This window comes from Neovison vison, chromosome 4, assembly GCF_020171115.1.
Source record: "Neovison vison isolate M4711 chromosome 4, ASM_NN_V1, whole genome shotgun sequence".
NCBI classification, from domain to species: domain Eukaryota; kingdom Metazoa; phylum Chordata; class Mammalia; order Carnivora; family Mustelidae; genus Neogale; species Neogale vison.
In genome coordinates, this window is record NC_058094.1 from 79930473 (window position 1) to 79954690 (window position 24218).

General features: G+C 39.2%; 1 protein-coding gene across 4 annotated transcripts in view; it reads left to right on the forward strand.

Moving 5' to 3' along the window:
* Positions 1-210: 210 nt before the first annotated feature.
* The window catches only part of LYPLA1 (lysophospholipase 1), a 32571-nt gene continuing 8563 nt past the window's right edge, over positions 211-24218 (forward strand). The window contains exons 1-6 of one of the 4 annotated variants that reach the window (XM_044245591.1): positions 211-384; positions 1294-1325; positions 14494-14559; positions 17403-17450; positions 19738-19808; positions 22765-22838. In XM_044245591.1, coding sequence (XP_044101526.1) covers positions 316-384; positions 1294-1325; positions 14494-14559; positions 17403-17450; positions 19738-19808; positions 22765-22838 — 360 coding nt within the window. In that variant the 5' untranslated portion in view covers positions 211-315. Of the gene's footprint in view, positions 385-451; positions 470-1293; positions 1326-10897; positions 10921-14493; positions 14560-17402; positions 17451-19737; positions 19809-22764; positions 22839-24218 lie in introns of those variants that run through there. The other 3 variants (XM_044245589.1, XM_044245592.1, XM_044245590.1) reach the window with 3 other exon arrangements.

Below are 24218 nucleotides of genomic sequence, written 5' to 3' on the forward strand. Positions count from 1 at the left end.
TAGCTAGCGCTGGCGGCGGAGCAGGAAAAGGTCAGCTGGGGTCGCTTCCCGTTGGCAGCCAATCAGCGTTAGGAGATGCCGGGCATTGTGACACGCGGAGGAGAGAGGGGCAGGGACGGGGCAGGCTGACAGGCCCCTCCGAGCGCGGGCACGCGGAACCGGCGCAAGGCGGTGCGGCGCCTCATTGGCGCGCACGCGCCTGAGCGCGCGCCCGGAGGGGCGGGCCGGGACTCGCCGCTCGCACGCCCTTGGGCCAGGGCCGGGTGTCCGCCTGTACCTTTTGCCTCCGACGCGCGCAGTTAGTGGAGCTGGTGTATGTGCGGCAATAACATGTCTGCCCCGCTTCCAGCCACCGTGCCCGCCGTCCGGAAAGCCACCGCTGCGGTGAGTGGCGGCGAGTAGGGTTCGGAGGGGCCTCTCGGCCCACTGCGGGCTACCGCCTTTGGCGTGGGTTTGGCGTCGCAGGCTGGTGAGCTACCGGTGGGTGGGGACGCTCTGCCGGGCGGGGTGCGGAGGGAGTGTGGGGAGGTGGGGAAGGCTGGCTCGGCGCGGGTCTGCGCTGTCTGGAGAGAGCGCTGGCCTCGCGGCCGGGGTGGGGGATTCGCGTCCCACTCCTCCCCTCCCACCGCCCACAGGCAGCCCGCACCCCGAGTCCTCCTCCGCCTTGCGGAGTGAGTGCGGCCCGCGGGACCCCCGGACCTTCCCCACCCCCACCACGGCCCCGGCTTGGAGGCGCTGGCGTTACTGGAGAGGCGCCCTAACACGAGGTGGCTTTATCTCGTGTTTCTGTCTCGTTTGTGGATGAGAGAATGATTTTCTTGCCTTGCACTCTTGTTCTAAATTAAGGAAGTTGGAAGATTTCGTGTCTCACAAAATCAGAGGTACTGTTTCGGTTTTTTTCCCCCTGATGTAACTTGTGTATGAGGATCTCAAACTTGTTTTTAAACCACCCCCCTCCTTTTTGCGATGGAAAACTTCTACAGCTTTTGTGAGAGATTTCAGTGGTTTGACAAGAAAGAGACAAACTTTTTCTTCCAATGTGGTTGGTGATCATTGGCACTTAGAAATGTCTGAGACCTTTAAGCGCTAAAACGCAACGTTAATTATCTTAGGAATTCAAGGAGAGAAGTCAAGGATGTTTTTTAATGAAGAGGTCTGTAGAGATTAACTAACTTGCTGAGGGCAGTGCTCTCTAATTGTAGCATCCACCTTAACCAAAGCTTCAGTGTGTAACAAGAGTTCGGTGTGGGTTTATTTAGGCATTGCTTATTCATTTTTCCTCTTCTCTTATAGGTGATTTTCCTTCATGGACTGGGAGATACAGGGTAGGTACCCTTATTCGTTACAGTAATGAAATGGGGTTATGCTACTGTATACTATGAAAAGTTTACTTAAGGACTCTAGGAATGTAGAAAAGAAGATTGGTAGTCCTACTTACAATCCAAGAATAAGACACAACTTTTTCTTTTTTGAAAACTCCCAGAATTTTTCTCTGATCATCTTAAATTTCTCATTTTTCAACTCATGTTCCTGGAACATATTAAAATTGCAAACTCCTTGAATTGCTGTGGGTATTAGATGCCGGAGGTGGGTAGAATGTTTGTAGAGACAGTGTGTGCAACTGAGAGCTCTACAGGAGTTAAAATTTCAGGGCAGGTTGAGAAGTAGTTGATTTTGATAAGGAAGTAATAGCAATATGAGGTATACAGCATTCTGATTGAGTGCTTAGGTATTCCCTTAAAAGAAAAAAGCAGTGTAAGTGCAGGAGAGGCCACTGAAAGATTTAGAGTCTGATCAAACGAATTATGTTGTGCTAACTTTAGATTTATGATATGTCTTTCCCTTAGGCTTTTTCTCTGTTGAGATGTTTTGTTTTTAATTTAAAGCTGTGATTATCAGGGCACCTAGCTGGTTCAGTCGGGAGAGCTTGCAGCCCTTGGTCTCAGGGTGGTGAGTTCAAGCTGCACATTGTGTAGGGAGCAATAACAAGCAGTGATTTTCTATTTGAAACTTGGGCAAAAGTGTTGTTACAAAATTACAAAACTGGAGGAAACCTGCAGAGTAAATACATTTTAATAAAGTAGTAAAAAAAAAACAAACCAAAAAAAAACCCCAAAACTATTAAATCTTTACAAAGAGGCATTGCGCTAGATTGTTAAAAGTGATTCCTAATATTATTATTTTAAGATTTTATTTATTTGACAGATCACAAATAGGCAGAGGGGCAGGCATAGAGAGAGAGAGGAGGAAGCCGGCTCCCTGCTGAGCAGAGAGCCCAATGTGGGGCTCCATCCCGGAACCCTGGGATCAAGACTTGAGCTGAAGGCAGAGGCTTTAACCCACTGAACCACCCAGGCGCCCCATGATCACTAATCTTTAATGCTACTAAGGAGAAGTACATGACACATAACCATGTATTAGGGAAAAGATTGCGGGACTCTTGCTGGCAATCAGGTAGTCCTGTGAAAATGACAGACCTATTTTACGATTTAACTGATAAGAGGCTCAGAGAAGCTCTCTTTTACAACCAACCCCTTCTTGTTGCTGAGAGGGAAAGTTAGGTAGAGAGTTGCTACCCTGTAACTTTCCCATCAAGGAGATCCAGACCTGAATAATCAGTCCAAGAGAAGCAAGCTTCAGTGTAGGAAGGTTCTTTGTGGATCCTAAATTAGCCAGATTCCAGCACTGCAGTTGAAGAGTGAACACGATGAAGGAAATGATATTAAAAATACCAAAAGCATTCATGACATCTTGACTAAGAATTAAGTTTATATAAAAAATTAAAGGTCTCCAATCCTAAAAATACTTTGTGAGATAGTACTAAAGAAAAACTGACTCAGTTCCTGGGTTGCTCAGTTAGTTAAGCATCTGAATGAATGGGGCTGATGAGATGAAGCCCTCCATTGGGGGGAGGCCATGGAACCTGCTTAAGAGTCTCTCCCTCTGCCTCTGCTCCCCACCCATCTTTCTCTTTCTCTCCCCTTCTCTTAAAAAAAAAAAAAAGAAGAAGAAAACCTGACTCTAAGTTTGTTCCATGTTTATATTTGTCAGGTTAACTTGGAGGATGGTGGGGATTAAGTGATTCAGTTTGTTGCTATTAAAATGGGCAGCTTTTGCCCTTTCTTTGGTTAAGGTTCTTTTTTGTAGAACTTGCCAAAGTGTACCATCTGGTAACTTAGGTTTCAAGGTCTGTGTCTTTTAGATTCCCCATGAAAAAAATTGGTGGCCAAATACAATTGAAAGACCTGTATATTTATTTTGTCAATTCTAATATGTAATTTTCCTTATATTTTTAAGTTTCTGAGATTGGTGGTCATTTTATTACATGTATGTTTATTGTGGTGGTGATTTCCTTAAAAATCTATTTTTTCAGTGGTTCCCCACTTATGTCTTAGTGTCTAGGAAATATGATGTGGCATATTCTCCTGAAAAAGCCTACAACATACGCAGTAGAATGTTTAAAGCTGTGAAAAGTTTTATTTTAAAGAAATATGACAGCCAAAGTGTTCCTAGTAACCTGTATAATTAACTGTGAAACTAGTATTCAAATTAATATATTTTATTATTTATTTATTTAAAATATTTTGTTTATTTATTTGACACCGAGAGATCACAAGTAGGGAGAGAGGCAGGCAGAGAGAGAGAGAGAAGGAGGAGGAAGTAGGCTCTCTGCTTGGCAGGGACTGGATGCGGGACTGGATCCCAGGACCCTGAGATCATGACCTCAGCCAAAGGCAGAGGCTTAACCCACTGAGCCACCCAGGCGCCCTCAAATTAATATATTTTAGACTATACTGTATGGCATGAGATCGATCACAGTTTTCCTTCTAAAGTAGAACCGACTTGTTATGATTATGAAAATGTTACGTTTGTATTATAAAAAAATTCAAACTCTAAGTATGAGAATGAGAATTGATTTAAATCCTAAAATCCAGAGATGTGTTTTTGATAGCAGTTTTAAAAATGTTTTATTTTGAATTATTTTCAAATTTATGGAAGAGTTCCAAGTATAGAGATTTCTCAATACCTTTTACTCAGATCCACTGATCTCTGTTTACTGAATGTGTTACTGTATTTGCTGAAATCCCTGAGAGTAAATTGCAGTTCCCTTGATTCTTTTTGTTTGTTTATTTGACAGAGATAGAGTCAGCCAGAGAAAGAACACAAGCAGGGGGAGTGGGAGAGAGAGAAGCAGGCCTTCTGCAGGGCAGGGAGTCCAGACCCGGAGCTTGATCCCAGGATCCCGGGATCATGACATGAGCCAAAGGCAGATGCTTAATAATTAAGCCACCTTCACCCCTACCTTGATCCTTTATTTCCACACCTTAGCATGTATTCCCTAAGAACAAGGAGAGTCTCGTGTAACCACAGAAGAGTTACCACATTCAGGAAACTTAGCCCTTAGTTAATATTATCATCTAACATACTACATATTCAAACTTTGCAAACTGTCCCAGTAATATCCTTTATAGTAATCGCCTCTCTTTGGAATCCAGTTCCCAGTCACACATTGCATTTAGCTGTTATATCTCTTAAGTCAGGAACAATTCCTCAGCTCTTCTTTGTCTTTCATGACACTGACATTTGCAGAGATGAAGGTAGTCCCTGAGATTAGGTTTATTTGCCATTTCCTCATGATTAGATTCCTTAGATTAGTTTATGCACTTCTGGTACAAACTCCATATAGGCGATATGTCCTGTTCAGTGCATCGTGTCAGGAGACAGATGATAGCCTTTGCCCCATTACTGATGCTAACTTGGATCACTTGATTAAAGTGGTATTTTCCAGGTTTCTCTGTTGCAGTTATTTTCTCATTGTAGTTAAAAAGCAGGTTGTAGGGAAATACTTTCAGACTTTGTAAATTGTATGATAAACTTTCATCCAATATTTTCAGCATCCATTGGTGATTCTTGTTTGACTCAATTGTTTTTTTTTTTTAAAGATTTTATTTATTTATTTGACAGAGACAGATCACAAGTAGGCAGAGAGGCAGGCAGAGAGAGAGAGGAGGAAGCAGGCTCCCTGCTGAGCAGAGAGCCCGATGCGGGACTCGATCCGAGGATCCTGAGATCATGACCTGAGCCACCCAGGCGCCCTGACTCAATTGTTAACATGATATGATTGTCTTAGTCTGTCATACTTTATTAGTTTGCCCCTCCCCATTTAATACAGACTATAGATTTGTGTAATGAGTTATATTTCATCACTGTCACTGTTTTAAAATTTTTAACTTTTTCTTTTAAAATAACTTCAAATTTACATAAATATTGCAGAAGTAGTATTCAGATCTCCTCATATCTTTTCAGATTACCCAATTAACATTTCTGAAAAAGGGGCACCTGGGTGGCTAGTGGTTTAAAGCCTCTGCCTTCGGCTCAGGTCGTGGTCCCAGGGTTCTGGGATTGAGCCCGCATCGGGCTCTCTGCTTGGCGGGGAGCCTGCTTCCCCGCTCTCTCTTTCTGCCTGCCTCTCTGCCTGCTTGTGATCTCTTTCTGTCAAATAAATAAATAAATTCTTAAAAAAAAATTTTTTTTCTAAAACATTTGGGCATATTGTAGAAATATTGCTTCATTACTCCATAAAATTTTAGTGTGTATTTTGTAAGCACAAGGACATTTCTACATGACCACAGTATAACCATCCATCAGGAAGTTAACATTGATCTAATGCTATCTTCAAATTTCTTGGTTCTATCGCATTTTCTTGGTTTGACCCAGTCATGGCCTTTTATGGGCCCAGGATCCAATCCAGGATCACATGTTGCATTCAGTTACCATGTGTCCTTAGTGTTTCCTTCAGTCTAGAGCAGTCTTTCCTTGTCTTGCATGACCTTTACTTTGTAGACTGTCCTTCAGCGTGGGTTTATGTGATGTCTCCTGACTTAAGCTTTTTCGACAGGAATATCACAGACATGTTGCTAATGTTCATCTCAGAGGATTGTATCAGGTGCACACTAGGTTGATTTTCGTTCCTTTACTGATAATGTTATATTTTATCACCTGGTTAAAGTGGTGTTTGCCCCGTTTCTCCACGGTAAAATTAATAAGGGTATTTACTTAAAAATATTTTGTGGGGAGATGCTTTGATATTATGAAAACATGTTTCTCACTAAATTTTAACCTACAGATTTAGTGTCCATTAATGATTTTTATCTGTATCTATTATTGTGATAGTTCCAGATAATGATCTTTTTAAAAAAAAAAATCCTTCATTCTAGATTTATTCATTGGCAGCTCTCCCTTCTCTTTTATTATATATGCATGTATTCATTTATTCATATTAGTGTCAAATCAGGACAGACTCTTGGATTGCTCTTTTACTCTGAGGGTTACAAATTGTTAAATCGGTCATATTTTTGATGGTCACGTCATCCTATATGTGGCTATTAGAAGCCCCTTCATCCTGTTCTGATATCTTTGGGACATGCCCCGTCATTCTTTGAGCACTTCATTGCTTTCCAGTGCAGCAAGGTCTTTTCCACGATCATCTTACATTTTTCCTGCTTCAGTCTTGGGATTCAACCATTTTTTTCAAGAGCCCCGATTCCTTTCAGTAAAGAATATTTAGGACCCAGTATCTGGGTGCTTTATGTGCTAATTGGTAGAATCATTACTTCTAGATCCTTTCAATGGACAGAGCGGGAGTGTAGCTACATTAACATACATGTGTAGGCACACATCTTTTATCAATTTAGATATTTTCATATATTAAAATTAGGGGGTGTATTCTAATTCCTCCAGTTCTAGTCAGCATCAGGTGTATTCTAGCCTTCCCCCCTTCCCATATTTGTAATTCTGTGAGAAACCTTGCTTCTGTTCTGGCAGTTCTGGCCAGAAGTGCACTGTGGCATTGCCTCCCACCACTCTAGGTGTCCCAGCCCACAGCTTTGCTTCAAACTGGTAACAACTCCCTCATCTTACCCCCCTCCCAGCTAACACATGAAAGCTCAGTTTCAGTTAAGGGGAGCAGGAAGGAGAAAAGGCCAGGTGGAAATCTTGGCCTTCTTGTAAACTTACCCTTCCTTTCATATATTGCAGGAGTATCTGGTCTATGTTACCAATCTGTGTATGAGTTTTCTAGGCTGTGGAGATTGTAAAGCTTAGAAAACAAAGTTTTAGAAGAAAAAAAAATAAAAATAAAACAAAAGTTTCAAAGACAGAAACTGAATAAGTAGATTAAGCCTTACTGAGAGATCAATACAGAGAGTATTGAAAATAATATTGAATTGGCAACATGGGTATATTTTACGACCATTTGTTTGCAAGTCCTTATATAATCAAGAACTAAGAGAATTATAGAATGTTATTTGGAGATCATTTTTAAGGACTAGGAAACTGTTCAACTAGTTTAAGCAAAAAGCGGTATTTATGGAAGGACATAAGAATAGCTGTCTTGCATATAAACTCCATGAAGGCAAAGATTTTTTTTTAAATTTCCTTGATATATAACTGACATGCTATAAAATTCACCTGAGAACACAGGTATTTTCTATTTAACTTAACACTGCATCCCCATGGCTTGGACAGTACTGGATATGTAGAACATCTATCCATTGAGTAAATAAATGGATGAGGAATTAAGGGGGAAAACATATAATGATAATTAGTCACAAAGTATATGGTTTTCCTAGGGCTGCCATAGTTAAAATCCATAAACTAGATGGCTTCAAGCAACAGAAAATTATTTGCACAGTTAAATAGGCTAGCAGTTCAAAATCAAGGTGTCAGAAGGACTATAGAACTCCCTCAAAGGCTTTAGGGGAGAATCCTTTGCCTTTCCCAGGTTTTTTTTAATTTTTTTTTTTTTAAGATTTTATTTATTTATTTGACAGAGAGAGATCACAAGTAGGCATAGAGGCAGGCAGAGAGAGAGAGAGAGGAGGAAGCCGACTCCCTGCTGAGCAGAGAGCCCGATGCGGGACTCGATCCCAGGACCCTGAGATCATGACCTGAGCAGAAGGCAGCGGCTTAACCCACTGAGCCACTCAGGCACCCTGCCTTTCCCAGGTTTGATGGCTCCTGGCATTCTTCTGCTTGTGGCAATATACTGCCAGTCTTCTGCCTCCCTCAGACATGACCTTTTTGTTATTTATCTGTGTTCTGTTCTTTTCTTTTCTCCTTTCTTCCTTTTCTTTTTTGTTTTATTTTCCTGCTCCTTTCGTCCTTCCTTCCTTTCTTCCTTTTTTATTCCTCATATCTAATAAGGACACCAGTTACTAGATTTTTTTTTTTTTTATGGTTGATATGTTATATTGACAGGCCATTTGGATAGCGTTTTTTTTTTTTTTTGTAAAGATTTAATTTATTCGATAGAGAGAGAGAGAGATCACAAGTAAGCAGAGGAACAGGCAGAGAGAGAAGGGGGGAAGCAGGTTGCCTGCTGAGCAGAGAGCCTGATGTGGGGCTCAATCCCAGGACCCTGAGATCATGACCTGAGCCAAAGGCAGAGGCTTAACCCACTGAGACACTCAGGCGCCCCTTGGATAGCCTTTAACAAAATAATCAGCTCTCCCAAACATCCAGACTTTTTTTTTTTTTTCATTTTTTAAAAAATGAAACATATATAATGTATTATTTGCTGTAGGGCTACAGGTCTGTGAATCATCAGGCTTACATACTTCACAGCACTCACCATAGCACATACCCTTGACAATGTCCATAACCCAGCCACCATATCCCTACTCAGTTTGTTTTTTGAGATTAAGAGTCTCTTATGGTTGGGACGCCTGGGTGGCTCAGTTGGTTAAGCAGCTGCCTTCGGCTCGGGTCATGATTCCAGCGTCCTGGGATCGAGTCCTGCATTGGGCTCCTTGCTCGGTAGGGAGCCTGCTTCTCCCTCTGCCTCTGTCTGCCTGTGCTCGTTCTCTCTCTCTGATAAATATATAAAATCTTTTAAAAGAAGAGTTTCTTATGGTTTGTCTCCCTCCCAGTCCCATCTTGTTTCATTTTTTCCTTTCCTACTCCCCAAACCCCCCACTTTGCTTCTCAGATTCCTCATATCAGGGAGATCATGTGATAATTGTCTTTCTCTGATTGATTATTTTGCTCAGCATTATACCCTCTAATTCCATCCATGTCATTGCAAATGGCAAGATTTCATTTCTTTTGGTGGCTGCGTAGTATTCCATTGTGTAGATATACACCACATCTTTATTCATTTATCTGTTGATGGACATTTAGGTTCTTTCCATAGTTTGGCTGTTGTGGACATTGCTGCTATAAACATTCGGGTGCACATGCCCCTTCGGATCACTGCATTTGTATCTTTAGGGTAAATACTCAGTAGTATGATTGCTGAGTCATAGGGTAGCTCTATTTTCAACTTTTTGAGGAACCTCCATGCTGTTTTCCAGAGTGGCTGCACCAGCATGCATTCCCACCAACAGTGTAGGAGGGTTCCCCTTTCTCCGCATCCTCACCAGCATCTGTCATTTTCTGACTTGTTAATTTTAGCCATTCTGACTGGTGTGAGGTGATATCTCATTGTGGTTTAGATTTGTATTTCCCTGATGCCGAGTGATGTGGAGCACTTTTTCTTGTGTCGGTTGGCCATCTGGATATCTTCTTTGTAGAAATGTCTGTCCATGTCCTCTGCCCCTTTCTTGATTGGATTATTTGTTCTTTGGGTCTTGAGTTTGATAAGTTCTGTGTGGATTTTGGATACTAGCCCTTTATCTGATATGTCATTTGCAAATATTTACTCCCATTCTTTCTGTTGTCTTTTGGTTTTGTTGACTGTTTCCTTCGTTGTGCTAAAGCTTTTGATCTTGATAAAATCCCAATAGTTCATTTTTGCCCTTGCTTCCCTTGCCTTTGCTGATGTTTCTAGGAAGAAGTTGCTATGGCTGAGGTCAAAGAGGTTACTGCCTGTGTTATCGAGGATTTTGATGGATTCCTTTCTCACATTGAGGTCTTTCATCCATTTTGAGTCTATTTTCGTGTGTGGTATAAGGAAATGGTCCAGTTTCATTTTTTTGCATGTTGCTGTCCAATTTTCCTGGCACCATTTGTTGAAGAGACTTTCTTTTTTCCATTGGACTTTATTTTTCTGCTTTGTCAAAGATTAGTTGACCACAAAGTTGAGGGTCTATTTCTGGGCTCTCTATTTTGTTCCTTTGATCTATGTGTCTGTTTTTGTGCCAGTACCATACTGTCTTGATGATTACAGCTTTGTAATAGGACTTGAAGTCTGTAATTGTGATGCCATCAACTTCGGCTTTCTTTTTCCTCATTCCTCTCACTATTCGAGGTCTTTTCTGGTTCCATATAAATTTTAAGATTATTTGTTCCATTTCTTGGAAAATAATGATGGTATTTTGATAGGGATGGCATTAAACATGTAGATTGCTTTAGGTAGCATAGACATTTTCAGAGTATTTGTTCTTCCAATCCATGAGCATGGGACGCTTTTCCATTTCTTTGTATCTTCCTCAGTTTCTTTCATGTGTACTTTATACTTTTCTGAGTATAGATTCTTGGCCTCTTTGGTTAGGTTTATTCCTAGGTATCTTACGGTTTTGGGTGCAATTATAAATGGGATCAACTCCTTAATTTCTCTTTCTTCTGTCTTGTTGTTGGTGTATAGAAATGCAACTGATTTCTATGCATTGATTTTATTTCCTGACACTTTACTGAATTCCTGTACAAGGGCTAGCAGATTTGGAGTGAAGTCTTTTGGGTTTTCCACATAAAGTATTATATCATCTGCAAAGAGTGATAGTTTGACTACTTCTTTGCTGATTTGGATGCCTTTAATTTCTTTTTGTTGTCTGATTAGGACCTCTAGTACTGTTTGAATATCAGTGGTGATAATGGACACTCCTGCCGTGTTCCTGACCTTAGCAGTACAGCTCTCAGTTTTTCTCCATTGACAATGATATTCGCAGTGGGTTTTTCATAGATGGCTCTGATGATATTGAGGTATGTGCCCTCTATCCCTACACGTTGAAGGGTTTTGATCAAGAAAGGATTCTGTACTTTGTCAAATGCTTTTTCAGCATCCGTTGAGAGTATCATATGGTTCTTGTTCTTTCTTTTATTAATGTATCACATTGATTTGATTTGTGGATGTTGAACCAACCTTGCAACCCTGGAATAAATGCCACTTGGTCATGGTAAATATCCTTTTATTTTATAGATTTTATTTATTTATTTGACAGAGAGATCACAAGTAGGCAGAGAGGCAGACAGAGAAGGGGAAGCAGGCTCCCCACCGAGCAGAGAGCCCAGTGCAGAGCCCGATCCCCGGACCCTGAGATCATGACCTGAACCGAAGGCAGAGGCTTGACCCACTGGGCCACCCAGGTGCCCCAATTGTTTGTGGGTTTTAAGAATTGTTTATGTGTTATGGATACTGCATCCTTATTGAATATGGTTTGCAAATAATTTTCCATTCTGTAGTTTATCTTTTTCTTCATAGTGCCCTCTGAAGCATAATAGTGTGGTATTTTTTTTTTTTTTTAAGATTGTATATATTTATTTGACAGAGAGAGAGATCACAAGTAGGCAGAGGGAGGTAGAGATGAGGGGGAAGCAGGCTCCCTGCTGAGCAGAGAGCCCAATGCGGGGCTCGATCCCAGAACCCTGGGATCATGACCTGAGCCAAAGGCAGAGGTTTTCAACCCACTGAGCCACCCAGGCGTCCCAGCATAATAGTTTTTAATTTTGATGATTAATTTTTTTTCTTCGTTGTTTGTGCTTTTAGTGTCTAAGAAGAAACCATGGCCAAATCCAACATCACAAGATTTTCATATATTTTCTTCTAGGAGTTTTATAGTTTTATCTTTTACATTTAAGTCTTTGGTACATTTTGAGTTAATTTTTTTGTATGGTGTGAGCTAGGAGTTCAACTTCATCCTATTGCATCCCAGCTACTTTTGTTGAAAAGATTATTCTTTCCTCATTGATTTTTCTCAGGGACACCCTTTTCAGAAATAAGTTAACCATAAATGGTGGGTTTATTTCTGTATTTTCAAATCTGTTGATTTATAGATCTTTCCTTGTTTCAGTACCACTCTGTCTTTATTACTATTGCTTTATAGTAGCTTTGAAATTGGGAAGTGTGAGTCCTTCAACGTTACTCTTTTTTAAGATTGTTTTGAGTCTTCTGGGTCTCTTACATGTGCAACTGAATTTTAGAATTGGCTTGTCAATTTCTGCAAAGCCAGCTGTGATTCTAATAAAGATTGCATTGACTCTGTATATCATTTTGGGAGTACTGCCACCTTAAGAATATTAAGTCTTGGACTTCTGGGTGGCTTAATTAGTTGAGCATCCAACTTTTGATTTCCCTTAAGTAATGATCTCAGGGTCCTGAGATGAGACCCTTGTCAGGCTCCACACTCAGCAGGGAATCTGCTTGAAGTTTCTCTCCCTTTACCCGTCCTGCCACTTGCACACTCTTTTTCTCTACAGTAAACAAATGAATGTTTAAAAAGAAGAATATTAAGTCTTTTGGTCCTTGAACATGGGATGTACATTTATATAAGTCTTTAATTTCTTTCAACATTTCGGTAGTTGTTTTTTTTTTTAAAGATTTTATTCATTTATTTGAGAGAGAGACAGTGAGAGAGAGCATGAGCGAGGAGGTCAGAGAGTGAAGCAGACTCCCCATGGAGCTGGGAGCCTGATGTGGGACTCGATCCTGGAACTCTGGGATCATGACCTGAGCCGAAGGCAGTCCAACCAACTGAGCCACCCAGGCGTCCCATTTCGGTAGTTTTCATAATGAAGCTTCATATACATATCTCATGTATCTACATACATATATACAAAAGACACACATGAACTCACATATAAACACACATGTACACATGCAGAACACATGTACAACTCTAGAATAGTGCCTGACTCATAGCTAGTGTTATGTGTTAAAATTACTTCTTTGTTACTAATTTTTCTATATGTCTTTAACACTTTTGGGAAGGTGGATTAAAATAGAGAAATAGTTAATAGAAAATAATTTAGGGGTGCCTGGGTGGCTCAGTGGTTGAGCCGCTGCTTTCGGCTCAGGTCGTGATCTCAGGGTCCAGGGATCGAGCCCCGCATCGGGCTCTCTGCTCAGCAGGGAGCCTGCTTCCTCCTCTCTCTCTGCCTGCCTCTCTGCCTGCTTGTGATCTCTCTCTGTCAAATAAATAAATAAAATCTTTAAAAAAAAAAAAAGAAAATAATTTAACATTTATTTATTTACTAAAAAAGATTTGTTTATTTTAGAGAGAGAGTGCGAGTGGGGAAATGGGCAGAGGGAGAGAGCCTTCACACAGACTCCCCACTGAGCACAGAGTCCATCACAGGGGTTGATAATGACCTGAGCCAAACCCTGCTTTAACTGACTAGCCACCCAGGCACCACATTATTTATTTAATTTTAATTTTTAAACTTTAGGGTTTTTTTAATTTTTAATTATTTTTAAAATTTAAGTAGGTTCCATAACCAACATGGGGCTTGAACTCATGATCAATGGAGGTCACATCCTCTACCAGCTAAGCCAGCCAGGCACCGTTTAAGTTAATTTTACTTTATCCTTTGGTAAAAGTAACATGTTAGGGGATCCTACCTGGCTCAGTTAGTTAAGCAGCTGACTCTTGATTTCTGCTCAGGTCATGATCTCAGGGTTATGGGATCAAGCTCCACCTTGGCTCCATGCTGGTTGTGGAGATTAAGATTCTTTCTCCCCTCTGCCCCTTCCCCCAAAAATAAAAAAACTTGAAAAAAAAGTAACATGTAAAAAATATCAGTTATAATGCCAAATGTAAACAAGCAGGAAACTGTATGTATGTATGGTATCCCATTTTTGTAAACTCTGTTATCTGTTTCTTAAGTGATAAACATGAAAGAATTGGACAGAAATACATCAGAAGATTAACTGCTTATTTCTGGCTTGAAGGATTATGATGATTTTTCTAGTACTCCATTTTGAACATGTATATGTACATGATACACACAAGTAAAGAATGTGAAAGTTATTTTCAGAAGTGCAGTAAACATGTAGAGTTTATTTATTTATTTATTAGCATGTAGAGTTTAAGATAACGGATTTACTCCTGAGACGACTTTTGTCATTATATGGTAATTCACATTATATAATATAAATTGTATTATCTGTCTTGCCTATTTTGTTAGGCACGTTGTTGTGAGATTATAAAGAGATAAGCGTATCTGTGTTTTGTAAATTATAAAGCCTTATAGAAATATATGGAAGAAAACATACTGCTCTTCAGAAATCAGGAGACATCATCTTAACTTGTAGGTAAAGCTTGAGCTGTATTAGCTTTTGGGTTGTTTCTGGGTTGGTTGTGGTATTTTGCTACCATTGATGGTCCACACTTCTAAGATTTTATAAGGAGTTAACATTTATCCTTGTAAGTTTTTATTTTTATTTTATTTTATTTTTTTTTTTATCCTTGCAAGTTTTTAAAAGTTACTATTCTGTTACTAATTTATTGGGATTTAAAATCGTATCTAATGGCAACATTCAAATAATTTCTCTACCAGGCATGGATGGGCAGAAGCCTTTGCAGGTATCAGAAGTTCACATATCAAATACATCTGCCCACATGCGTAAGTATTTTAATCTTTACATTTGTGATTCAGAATCTGGAGAAGAATAATTGTGATAGATTTACTTTCCTAGAAAAGGATTTGAATATAACCAGCTTTTATCCTTTTAAGTATTCAGTTTAAAAATAAAGATTAGTAAATTTTTAAAAAATAAACTGGTAACTTGGCTACATAGAATTTTTTTTTTCTTTTTCGTGGGGAAATTTAAAATAATGCTTTCGTGGAGGTCAGTTGAACTCAGGCTTAGAAAAATTCCTTTAGATACACAAACATCTGAGATCTAAGGATATCCCAGAAGGGGATTTATTTACTTGTCAGGTTTGTGAGAGATCTTTATTTACTATGTTGAAAACACTCCTAAATTTTATCAGCTAAAGGCAATGGGATGTACGTGGAAAGAATACAGGTTTTGAAGTCTGATAGATTTGGTTTTGAATTCTGAAAATATTTGTGGATGTCTTGAGCAAACTCAGAAAATTGCTGAGATTGGCAAGGTTTTAGGTCAAAAGGTTGCTGAGAGACAGTAGCTGTGAAGGCAAATGGGATTAGATTCGTGCTAATAGGTTAATAATTCATCCTCAGAAGTGGTAGTAGCAGTAGAGCTGATAAATGTGAAAGAGAAAATGGAACGAGGAAAAATACCTGATGAGGTAAGAAAACTTTTTGTCCCCTTTTTATCCTGAAACAGAAGTTTTTGTTTTTGTTTTTAAAGATTTTATTTGACAGAGAGAGATCACAAGTAGGCATAGAGGCAGCCAGAGAGAGCAGGGAAGTAGGCTCCACACTGAGCAGAAAGCCTGATGAGGGGATCAGTCCCAGGATCCTGAGATTATGACCTGAGCCGAAGGCAGAGGCTTAACCCACTGAGCCACCCAGGCGCCCCTAGAAGCTTTATCTGATATCTGTAGGCTACAGCTAAATACTATGGCAGGAATGACTGTGTCCTCTTTTATTCTGATTCATCTATAAGACAGAATTCTTTTTTTTTTTTTTTAAGATTTTATTTATTGGGGCACCTGGGTGGGTTAAGCCTCAGTCGGTTCAGTGGATTAAGCCTCTGCCTTCGGCTCAGGTCGTGATCCCAGGGTCCTGGGATCGAGCCCCGAATCGGGCTCTCTGCTCAGCGGGGAGCCTGCTTCCCCCTCTCCCTCTGCCTGTCTCTCTGGCCACTTGTGATCTCTCTCTCTCTGTCAAATAAATAAATAAATAATTTTTTAAGGTTTTATTTATTTATTTGACAGACATCACAAGTAGGCAGGCAGAGAGAGAGGAGGAAGCAGGCTCCCCGCTGAGCAGAGAGCCCGATGTGGGGCTCGATCCCAGGACCCTGGGATCACGACCTGAGCCGAAGGCAGAGGCTTTAACCCACTGAGCTACCCAAGCACCCCTATAAGACAGAATTCTTGATTATGTTAGTATTTTTGCTGTATTGTTACTGGCCCCAGGATTGATTTTATTTAAGGCTATTCCCAGTCTAGGGAAATTCATGTCCTCAAAGAAATTTTTTTTTTTTAAACCTCTGAACTTTTTTTTTTTTATTTATACACTTTTTTTTTTCTTTTGCATGAAACAGTCTCAGTTAGTTAATGGGATGACTACATTTCAAGATTTGAACTCTGCTTTAAAAGTAATAATGACCTAGTCCAAAACTTTTAGAAATAACAAGAAAGGAACAAAAAAAACCTCTGGAAAATTCTACAGTGAGCTCCAGTTAGAAAGGTCTTCAAAAGTTGTTTTTTTTTTTTTCTCTTAACCCTTACAGTGGAAGAGATATTTAAACTAATGCTCTAGATTGCATGTGCATCTTTCTTTTTCAGTTTTTCTTCTCTTATGTCCAGTAATCCTAAACTCTGATTTAACCCAATCCTTTTTGTTTGTTTGTTTAAAGAGAGAGGAAAGGAATGCATTTTAGCTTTCCTTTGTTTGCAAAATTCAGCTGCTGACCTATCAGCCTTCCCTGTTTTCTTAAATATCAGATTGGTAGCCTAAGATTTTGTAACCTCTAAGGTAGACTTGTTTCATGAATTAGAAGGTTAGTGGTGAGATGTAATTCTAGTGTATTTTTCTTTTCTTTTGTACCTAGCTATATTCAGGTTATCCAGCAGATTTTTCATCACAAACCTGAGTGGGGTATAGTGGACGCTTAGGCAAAACTTATATTTCCCGTATTTATTTAGAGATCTCTTAAATAACCACCTACAGGGGCGCCTGGGTGGCTCAGTGAGTTAAGGCCTCTGCCTTCTGGCTCAGGTCATGATCCCAAGATCCTGGGATCGAGCCCTGCGTCGGGCTCTCTGCTCAGCAGGGAGCCTTCTTTCCCCTCTCTCTGTCTGCTTCTCTACCTACTTGTGATCTCTGTCTGTCAAATGAATAAATAAAATCTTTTAAAAAAAAATAACCACATACGTAGATAAAACTTAGAATATAAGCAAAAATGTAATCTGACCATATGGGAATTGATGCTACTTTATCTGTACGGTACATTGCTTGTTTCCTTAAACCCTTAGCCAGAGTCTCATATTTTATACATTTCCAACTGTCTTGGTTACGTGTTTTCCTGGTCATGTTTGGTTTGAAAGTATTAAATAAGGGAGTTGAGAAAGGGAAGTGTTTTTTATTTGTCAAGCTTAGTCCTTTCCAGCTGTTGCTCCATCTTCAGAATACAGGATATGTAGAAAAAATGACATAGGTGTGGATGCAGTGATACAGTTCATATGTTAAAATTGTATCATATAGTTTTGTGTAAACCTCAAGTAATTATTTGTTCTTAATTGATGAAATTTATCATGTTTTATGCCTTGTTAGATTACTCTTATTTTGCTGTTTTTTTCTTTCCCGCATAGACCAGTTATGCCTGTAACGTTGAATATGAACATGGCTATGCCTTCTTGGTAAGTCAGAATTATTCAGTAAGAACTTTTTATTTATACTTAACTTTTGTGTTTTTTGTTTGTTTTAACTGGAAGTGCTTTTGTGTGTAACAATTCTTAATTATCTTTTAGGTTGCAAAGTTATATAATTAACTTTAAATTTAACCTTAAACCTCCAAGTTTAACCTTAAGGTTTTGTATTTTAGATTCAGGGGTAACCTTAAGGAGCTGTACCAACAGGTAGAGATACAGTAGAAAATGGGTAGACAGAAATACTGTAGAAAATATCTCTTACTGCTTAGTAAACCTTTACTCGTTTCAGTGACCCATCATTTGAATGATCCCATGTGCCATACACTCTAATTAAGCAGCAGCCTCTCTCCCTTCCAATTTCTTTTTTTTCCCCCCTAAATTTTTATTTATTTATTTGACAGAAAGAGAGAGATCACAAGCAGACAGTACAGCAGGCAGAGAGAGAGGAGAAGCATGCTCCCTGCCGAGCAGAGAGCCTGATGCGGGGCTTGAACCCAGAACCCTGAGATATGACTTGAACCGAAGGCAGAGGCTTAACCCACTGAGCCACCCAGGCGCCCCTCCCTTCCAATTTCTTGCCTTTCTGGAGAGTTGACAAGCTTTTAAGGAAACCATTTCCTCTTCCACCCCCTCAAGATATTTTTACATTCCCTTATGTTTTTACTTATTTTTTAGTCTCTCAGGGATCTTGTTTTAGTTTCTACCATGGAAGCAGGACAATAAGAGCAACAGATTGGTAAAAAGCCGCTCTTTCTCATCAAAATCTAGATCAGTGATGCTTAGTGTCATTTTAATAATTTTTTAAAATGTTTAATTTTTTAAGTTAACATATAATGTATTATTTGTTTTGGGGTACAGTTCTGTGATTCATCAGTCTTATACAAGACCCAGCGCCCACCACAACACATACTGTCTCCAATGTCCATCACCCAACCACCCCATTCCATGACCTCTCTCCCCTCCAGCAAACCTCAGTTTGTTTTCTAAGATTAAGAGTCTCTCATGTTTTTTTTCCCTCTCTGGTTTCCTCTTGTTTCATTTTTTTCCTTTCTGTCCTTATGATCCTGTCTTATTTCTTAAATTCTGCATATCAGTAAGATCATATGATAATAGTCTTTCTCTGATTGACTTATTCCACTTAGCATAATACCCTCTAGTTCCATGCACATCGTTGCAAATGGCAAGATTTCAATTTTGATGGCTGCATAATATTCCTCTCTCTGTGTGTGTACCACATTTTCTTTATCCATTTATCTGTCGATGACATCTGGGCTCTTTCCACAGTTTGGCTGTTGCAGATATTGTTGCTATAAACATTGGGGTGGAGGTGCCCCTTCAGATCATTACATTTGTATCTTTGGGGTAAATGCCCCGTAGTGCTATTGCCAGGTTGTAGCATAGCTCTATTTTCAACTTTTTGAGGAACCTCCATACTGTTTTCTAGAATGGCTGTACCAGCTTGCATTCCCACCCTTGTGTGTTTTATATCAGGAAATAGAGTCAGTTCTTTGTTCCTCTAAGCTACTTCTAATCTATTGTCATCTTGTCCTCTCTGCTTGTTCCCACCCATATCTTACCCACCCCTTCACTTCCTTTTTATCTCTTCTGGATTCCTTGACAGCTTTCACAAGTTCCTGCCTGCTGTGCCCATTGGTTCTTTCATCTTCCCTCTCTGGCAAAATTCCCATCCAGAACAGAATTTCTGGATAATGTGGCTAGAGACCATTAATGAAAGGATGTAACTTTATAGAGAAATGGAAAGGGCCAGAGGAAACCTTCCCTTGGGTCTCTAGTTGGAGGTATCTACTATGTGTGATGAAAAAGTTTTGCAGAATGTGGATAGAGCTCGGTATAATTCCTCTGCTCAATACATGTGAAGGTAGTGCATGTGAGAGTGACATGGTAAAGTAGCTCTGTTCCATCATATTGACTTATGATGCAGTAGAAGGGGAAAGGAATGGCTGGAATTTATTGCAAACTTTTTAGGGGAGTGTGTGTTGAGATTCTTGGTTGGCTGTAAGATTAGACTAGGTATTTTCTTAGATGTTCTTACCATAAAATTATGTGGCATTATGATTTTTTAACATTAAATCTGTATCTAGTTGGTGAAAGGAACAAGTAGAATGTTAGAATCACACATTTAAGTTAATTTTTTGGCCTCTGTAGAAATTTTATTTTGAGTTTCATTTTCATGGTTAGCCCTTTTTATCTTGAATTTAGTGAAACATACTTTTAGAATCAAATAGCTCTTTTAAGATTTTGCCTTATTTTCCAGGTTTGATATTACTGGGCTTTTACCAGAGTCACAGGAGGATGAACCTGGAATTAAACAGGCAGCAGAAAATGGTAAGTACAGAAATAGTTTACAAAGACAAAAGCATTCTTTTTTTACTAGGTTCAATAGTTTTATTGGTGTTGATAAAATAATATATAATTATCTGAACTTAGGAGGTGATGCTATTTCCTTCCTTTGTGATCACTCTCTAACTTGTTTGCCATGATGGCTACATGGACTCCCTTAACTGTAAATGAAGATGAGGTAAATGGGGAAGAATGGCCTTTATCAAACTTTATTGTATTTATTATCACAGTTGGATACATAATTTTGCTTTGATTTACATAGACTAATAGAGAAAATAGTAATTTTCTTTCTTCATTAAGGAGACTTGAAATAAGGTTGGGTATAGTGATATAATCATACATAACATAATTTATATTGGGTAATTTTCGTGTGGTAATAATAATAGATGCCACTGATTGAATACTTAGTTGTTAAACAATCCAGGTAATTCTTGTAAATCATCTCATTTAACACTTCTATGACATAAGTCTTAGCTCTACTTTACAGAATCTCCAAAGTGTTCTCTGGTTGGTATTCCATGTTTCTTATGGACGTGATAATTCCATTTATTTTTAGAGTGAAATCATAAAGAACACACTAGCTAATTGGGAGGAATCTGATTTTAGAAAATGTATAGAGTCATCCTTTTATGAATGTGCTGAAGTTTTTACAAGTAGATGGGATCACTGGGATTGACTTAAGAATAATTGGGTGGTGACGCAGCAGATATTGATGAAACAAGCCTGGCTGTGAATTGATAGTTGCAGAAGTGAGGTGATGTGTACCTGAGAGTTACTGCACACTTTCTATTTTTAGATTTGTTTGAAAATTTGCAAAATGTCTTAAAAACCAGTAGGATCCTTTTCAAAAATGTTAAAATGTTTCTAAAGAAGAACTCTTAAAAACTTCAAAACAGGGAAGATACACTCAAAATGCACTGGCAATTTGGGATGGTCAAACCAAGAACACTGGCTTTTAGGATCATCAAAATGTAGGTCGAATCGAGAATCCTGGAGCTAGGATTTTTTTAAACAATAATTTGATGACAAAAATAAGTATTGGGTTTGGGAGTGAGTTGTTAGATCTTGTGGAAGATATGGGAGGGGCAGGGCCTTGTGGAGAAGACTGGTAGGCCTGGTGATTTCCAGAGTGAAAAGTTCCACCCTAGTGATAGAGTTGGCCTGTGACATACTTGACGTTTCTTTCCTTTCCAAGGTGATGTATTATTGGAGAAAGTGAGGCTCAGACTCAGAGCTAGGAAAGAATGGAGCCTCTGTTGGAGGCCTATAAGAGTAAGCTCCTAAACAAAGAAAAAAAGTGCTCAGGTTAAGGTCCAGGGAGCATAGTGGTGCCCTCGCCCGTATGCAAACGGTGATTGAAATTGGGACACTACTGCTCTACTGCTGACTGCTGTCTTTGTAGTTTGTCAATATTCTCTCAGTGCTTAGTGTAACCTTGAGGGTTAACTAAAGCTTTGTGAAACTTGGGGGGGAAGTAGTCCCAACAGCTCACCCAGTGGCAAACAACTAACATTCCCCAGGACCTTACCTGAACCTTTCCTCCTCACACCGTGGCCATTATTCCCTTTCTTTGGTGGTTGGGGGTGGATGTTAAGATTTTATTTGTTTAATTTATTTATTTTAGAGAGAGCATGTGTGTGTTTATACAAGCGATAGGGAGGAGCAGAGGGAGAGGGACAAGCAGACTGTGTACTAAGCACGGAGCCTGACACAGGGCTTGATCTCACGACCCTGAGACCACGACCTGAGCTGAAATCAAGAGTTGCCGCCTAACCGACTGAGCCACCCAGGCACCCGCATTCTATATCTGCAGTCGCTATCTGAGCCACCCAGGCACCCACATCTGCAATCTCTATCTGATTGAGGCTATGCAGTCTCCTGTAAATAAATACCTCACATTTCTCAGCTATCTTAAGCCCCCTTTACTGTTCTCTAGCCCATTCTTCCATGCCATAGTCTGGGCATTTCTTTCCATTCTCACTGTAACTTAGTACTAAACTCTTTATGTAAAAGGAAAATAGTTTTTCATTTGGGCGTTTTTTTCAGTGTTTTAGAAAAAGCAGATTTTTATTTTTTGATAAGAAGTACGGAAGTTGGAAATTTTAATCTTTAAAAATGAAACTCTTGGTGCATCTAGGTGGCTCTAGGTGGTTAAGCATCTGCCTTTGGCTCAGGTTACGATCCCAGAGTCCTGAGATGGAGCCATGTGTCTGCCTTCCTGCTCAGCGGGGTGTCAGCTTCTCCCTCTCTGAACATCACTCCTGCTTGTGGTCTTACTTGCATGCTCGCTCTTAAATAAGAGATCTTAAAAAAAAAAAAGAAAGAAAGAAAGAAACTCTTGTGCATATGTGAAAACAAGAGGACATAATCTATAAAAGGTGTAGTTACTAAAAAAAAAAAAAAACAGGACAGGTTATAAGGAAAAAAGGAAATTCTAGGAGTCCTCAAGTTTTATAGTTAATGATTTGTGTCAAAGTATTTTGCAGAAACAAAAGACTCACTTGATTTTTTTCCCCCTGCATCATTTATTGGCTATAGAAAAAATTAGTATATAGTTTTTAAAATAACAGAATGAACTTTTTAAACACTATAAATAACAAATTGTGTAATATACTTTATTTATATTTTAAAGTGGTAACTTTCAGGTTGATTCATTGAAGAGAGAAATATATTTATATGAGCAGAATTGACTATAGATAAAAGAATAGCTGTTGATTGATAAGAGAAAGAACTATTGTTTATAAATTATAATAGAAATAATTGAACAGTTTAAACAATACCTGCAAATGAGTTTTATAATGAAAATACATTCTAATTTGGTATTTTAGTTAGTAGAGTGCTTCAAGTTTTTCACTTGTTTTGACCTAGTTTATCCTATTTAAAATGGTATATTTAGGCTTAACTTTGAAGTATTAGTGATTTAATTTTATGTTGTTTTTAGTAAAAGCTTTGATAGAGCAAGAGGTGAAGAATGGCATTCCTTCTAACAGAATTATTTTGGGAGGATTTTCTCAGGTAAGGTAAAGTTTGGGTGATATGTTATTGGTATATTTATCTAGGAGTCTGTGGATTCTGTCCTTTTCTATGGAGGAGTCTTTTTTAGTATGTTACAGAATCTGACGTACTGTTCTCTTTGTTTTTAATATATTGTTATCTTTAATGCTGAATTAAGTTTGAATGGACTAGATTTAGTTAATTATGAGAATGTATTCTTTTTGCTTTTCTAGTTTTCTCTCTTCAACAGTTGCCTTCAATTTCTAGATTATGTCTTGAAAATTTATTAATAAGTAAATTGATTCACACTTGGAATGTATTTTCTTAAAATAATTATCACACATGTAGTTAGGTATTTAAGTTGATGCTGTGTACCCCCTTTAAACAAATTTGTAATTTAATAAACACAGGTATAATTCCCCTGTCTTCAGAGGAGACTACTAATAGAACAGTAGGGTAGACAACAAGAGAATTTTTTTCTTTTTTTAAAGATTTTATTTATTTATTTGACAGAGAGAAATCACAAGTAGATGGAGAGGCAGGCAGAGAGAGAGGGAGGGAAACAGGCTCCCTGCTGAGCAGAGAGCCTGATGCGGGACTCGATCCCAGGACCCTGAGATCATGACCTGAGCCGAAGGCAGCAGCTTAACCCACTGAGCCACCCAGGTGCCCACAACAAGAGAATTTCTTCCCTCTTTTTGTTACAGATTCCCAGTGGTTGAGACTCATAGACTCCCCTGTAGTCCCCTTGAGACACAATCCAAGTAGGGTCTCCCACAAAGTGACCTATAATGCAGGAGGTTGCTGGTTGTTCCCCCTGAATTCTCTTCTTCCACTGCAGAAACAAGAGGTTCTCGGAAGACTCTCTGGTGATGCTGCACTGGCTTGGGAGAGGGGAAATGCAGTCAGCATGTAGCCACTTCTCTTACCTTTTGGCGTGGTCTCTTAGTTTCTCTGGTTCAGAGGGTGCCTCAGCCTCACCCTCTCCCCTCATATGCTAAGATTCTCTTGGTGGTGTCCTGTCTATGATTAGATGCTAGTTCTTGTAGAAGGGAGCAAAGTTAGGAATGACCTGTCCCATCATGATGATGTCACTCTATCATCTTTCCTCTTTTTGTCTTGTAAAACAGATTTTAGATTTAAGTATGTGATTTTTGACATCTTTCTGTACTTTTTCTCCTACCTCTTATACTTTTTCTGCAGACATAGTTACCTCATATTGACCTTACGTCTTTATTTCAGCTTATTGCATGTTCACCTTGTCACCCATCCCAGATTGCTCCAGCTTCTTTTTTTTTTTTTTTAATATTTTTTATTTTATTTATTTGACAGAGAGAGATCACAGGTAGGCAGAGAGGCAGGCAGAGAGAGGGGGAAGCAGGCTCCTCACTGAGTAGAGAG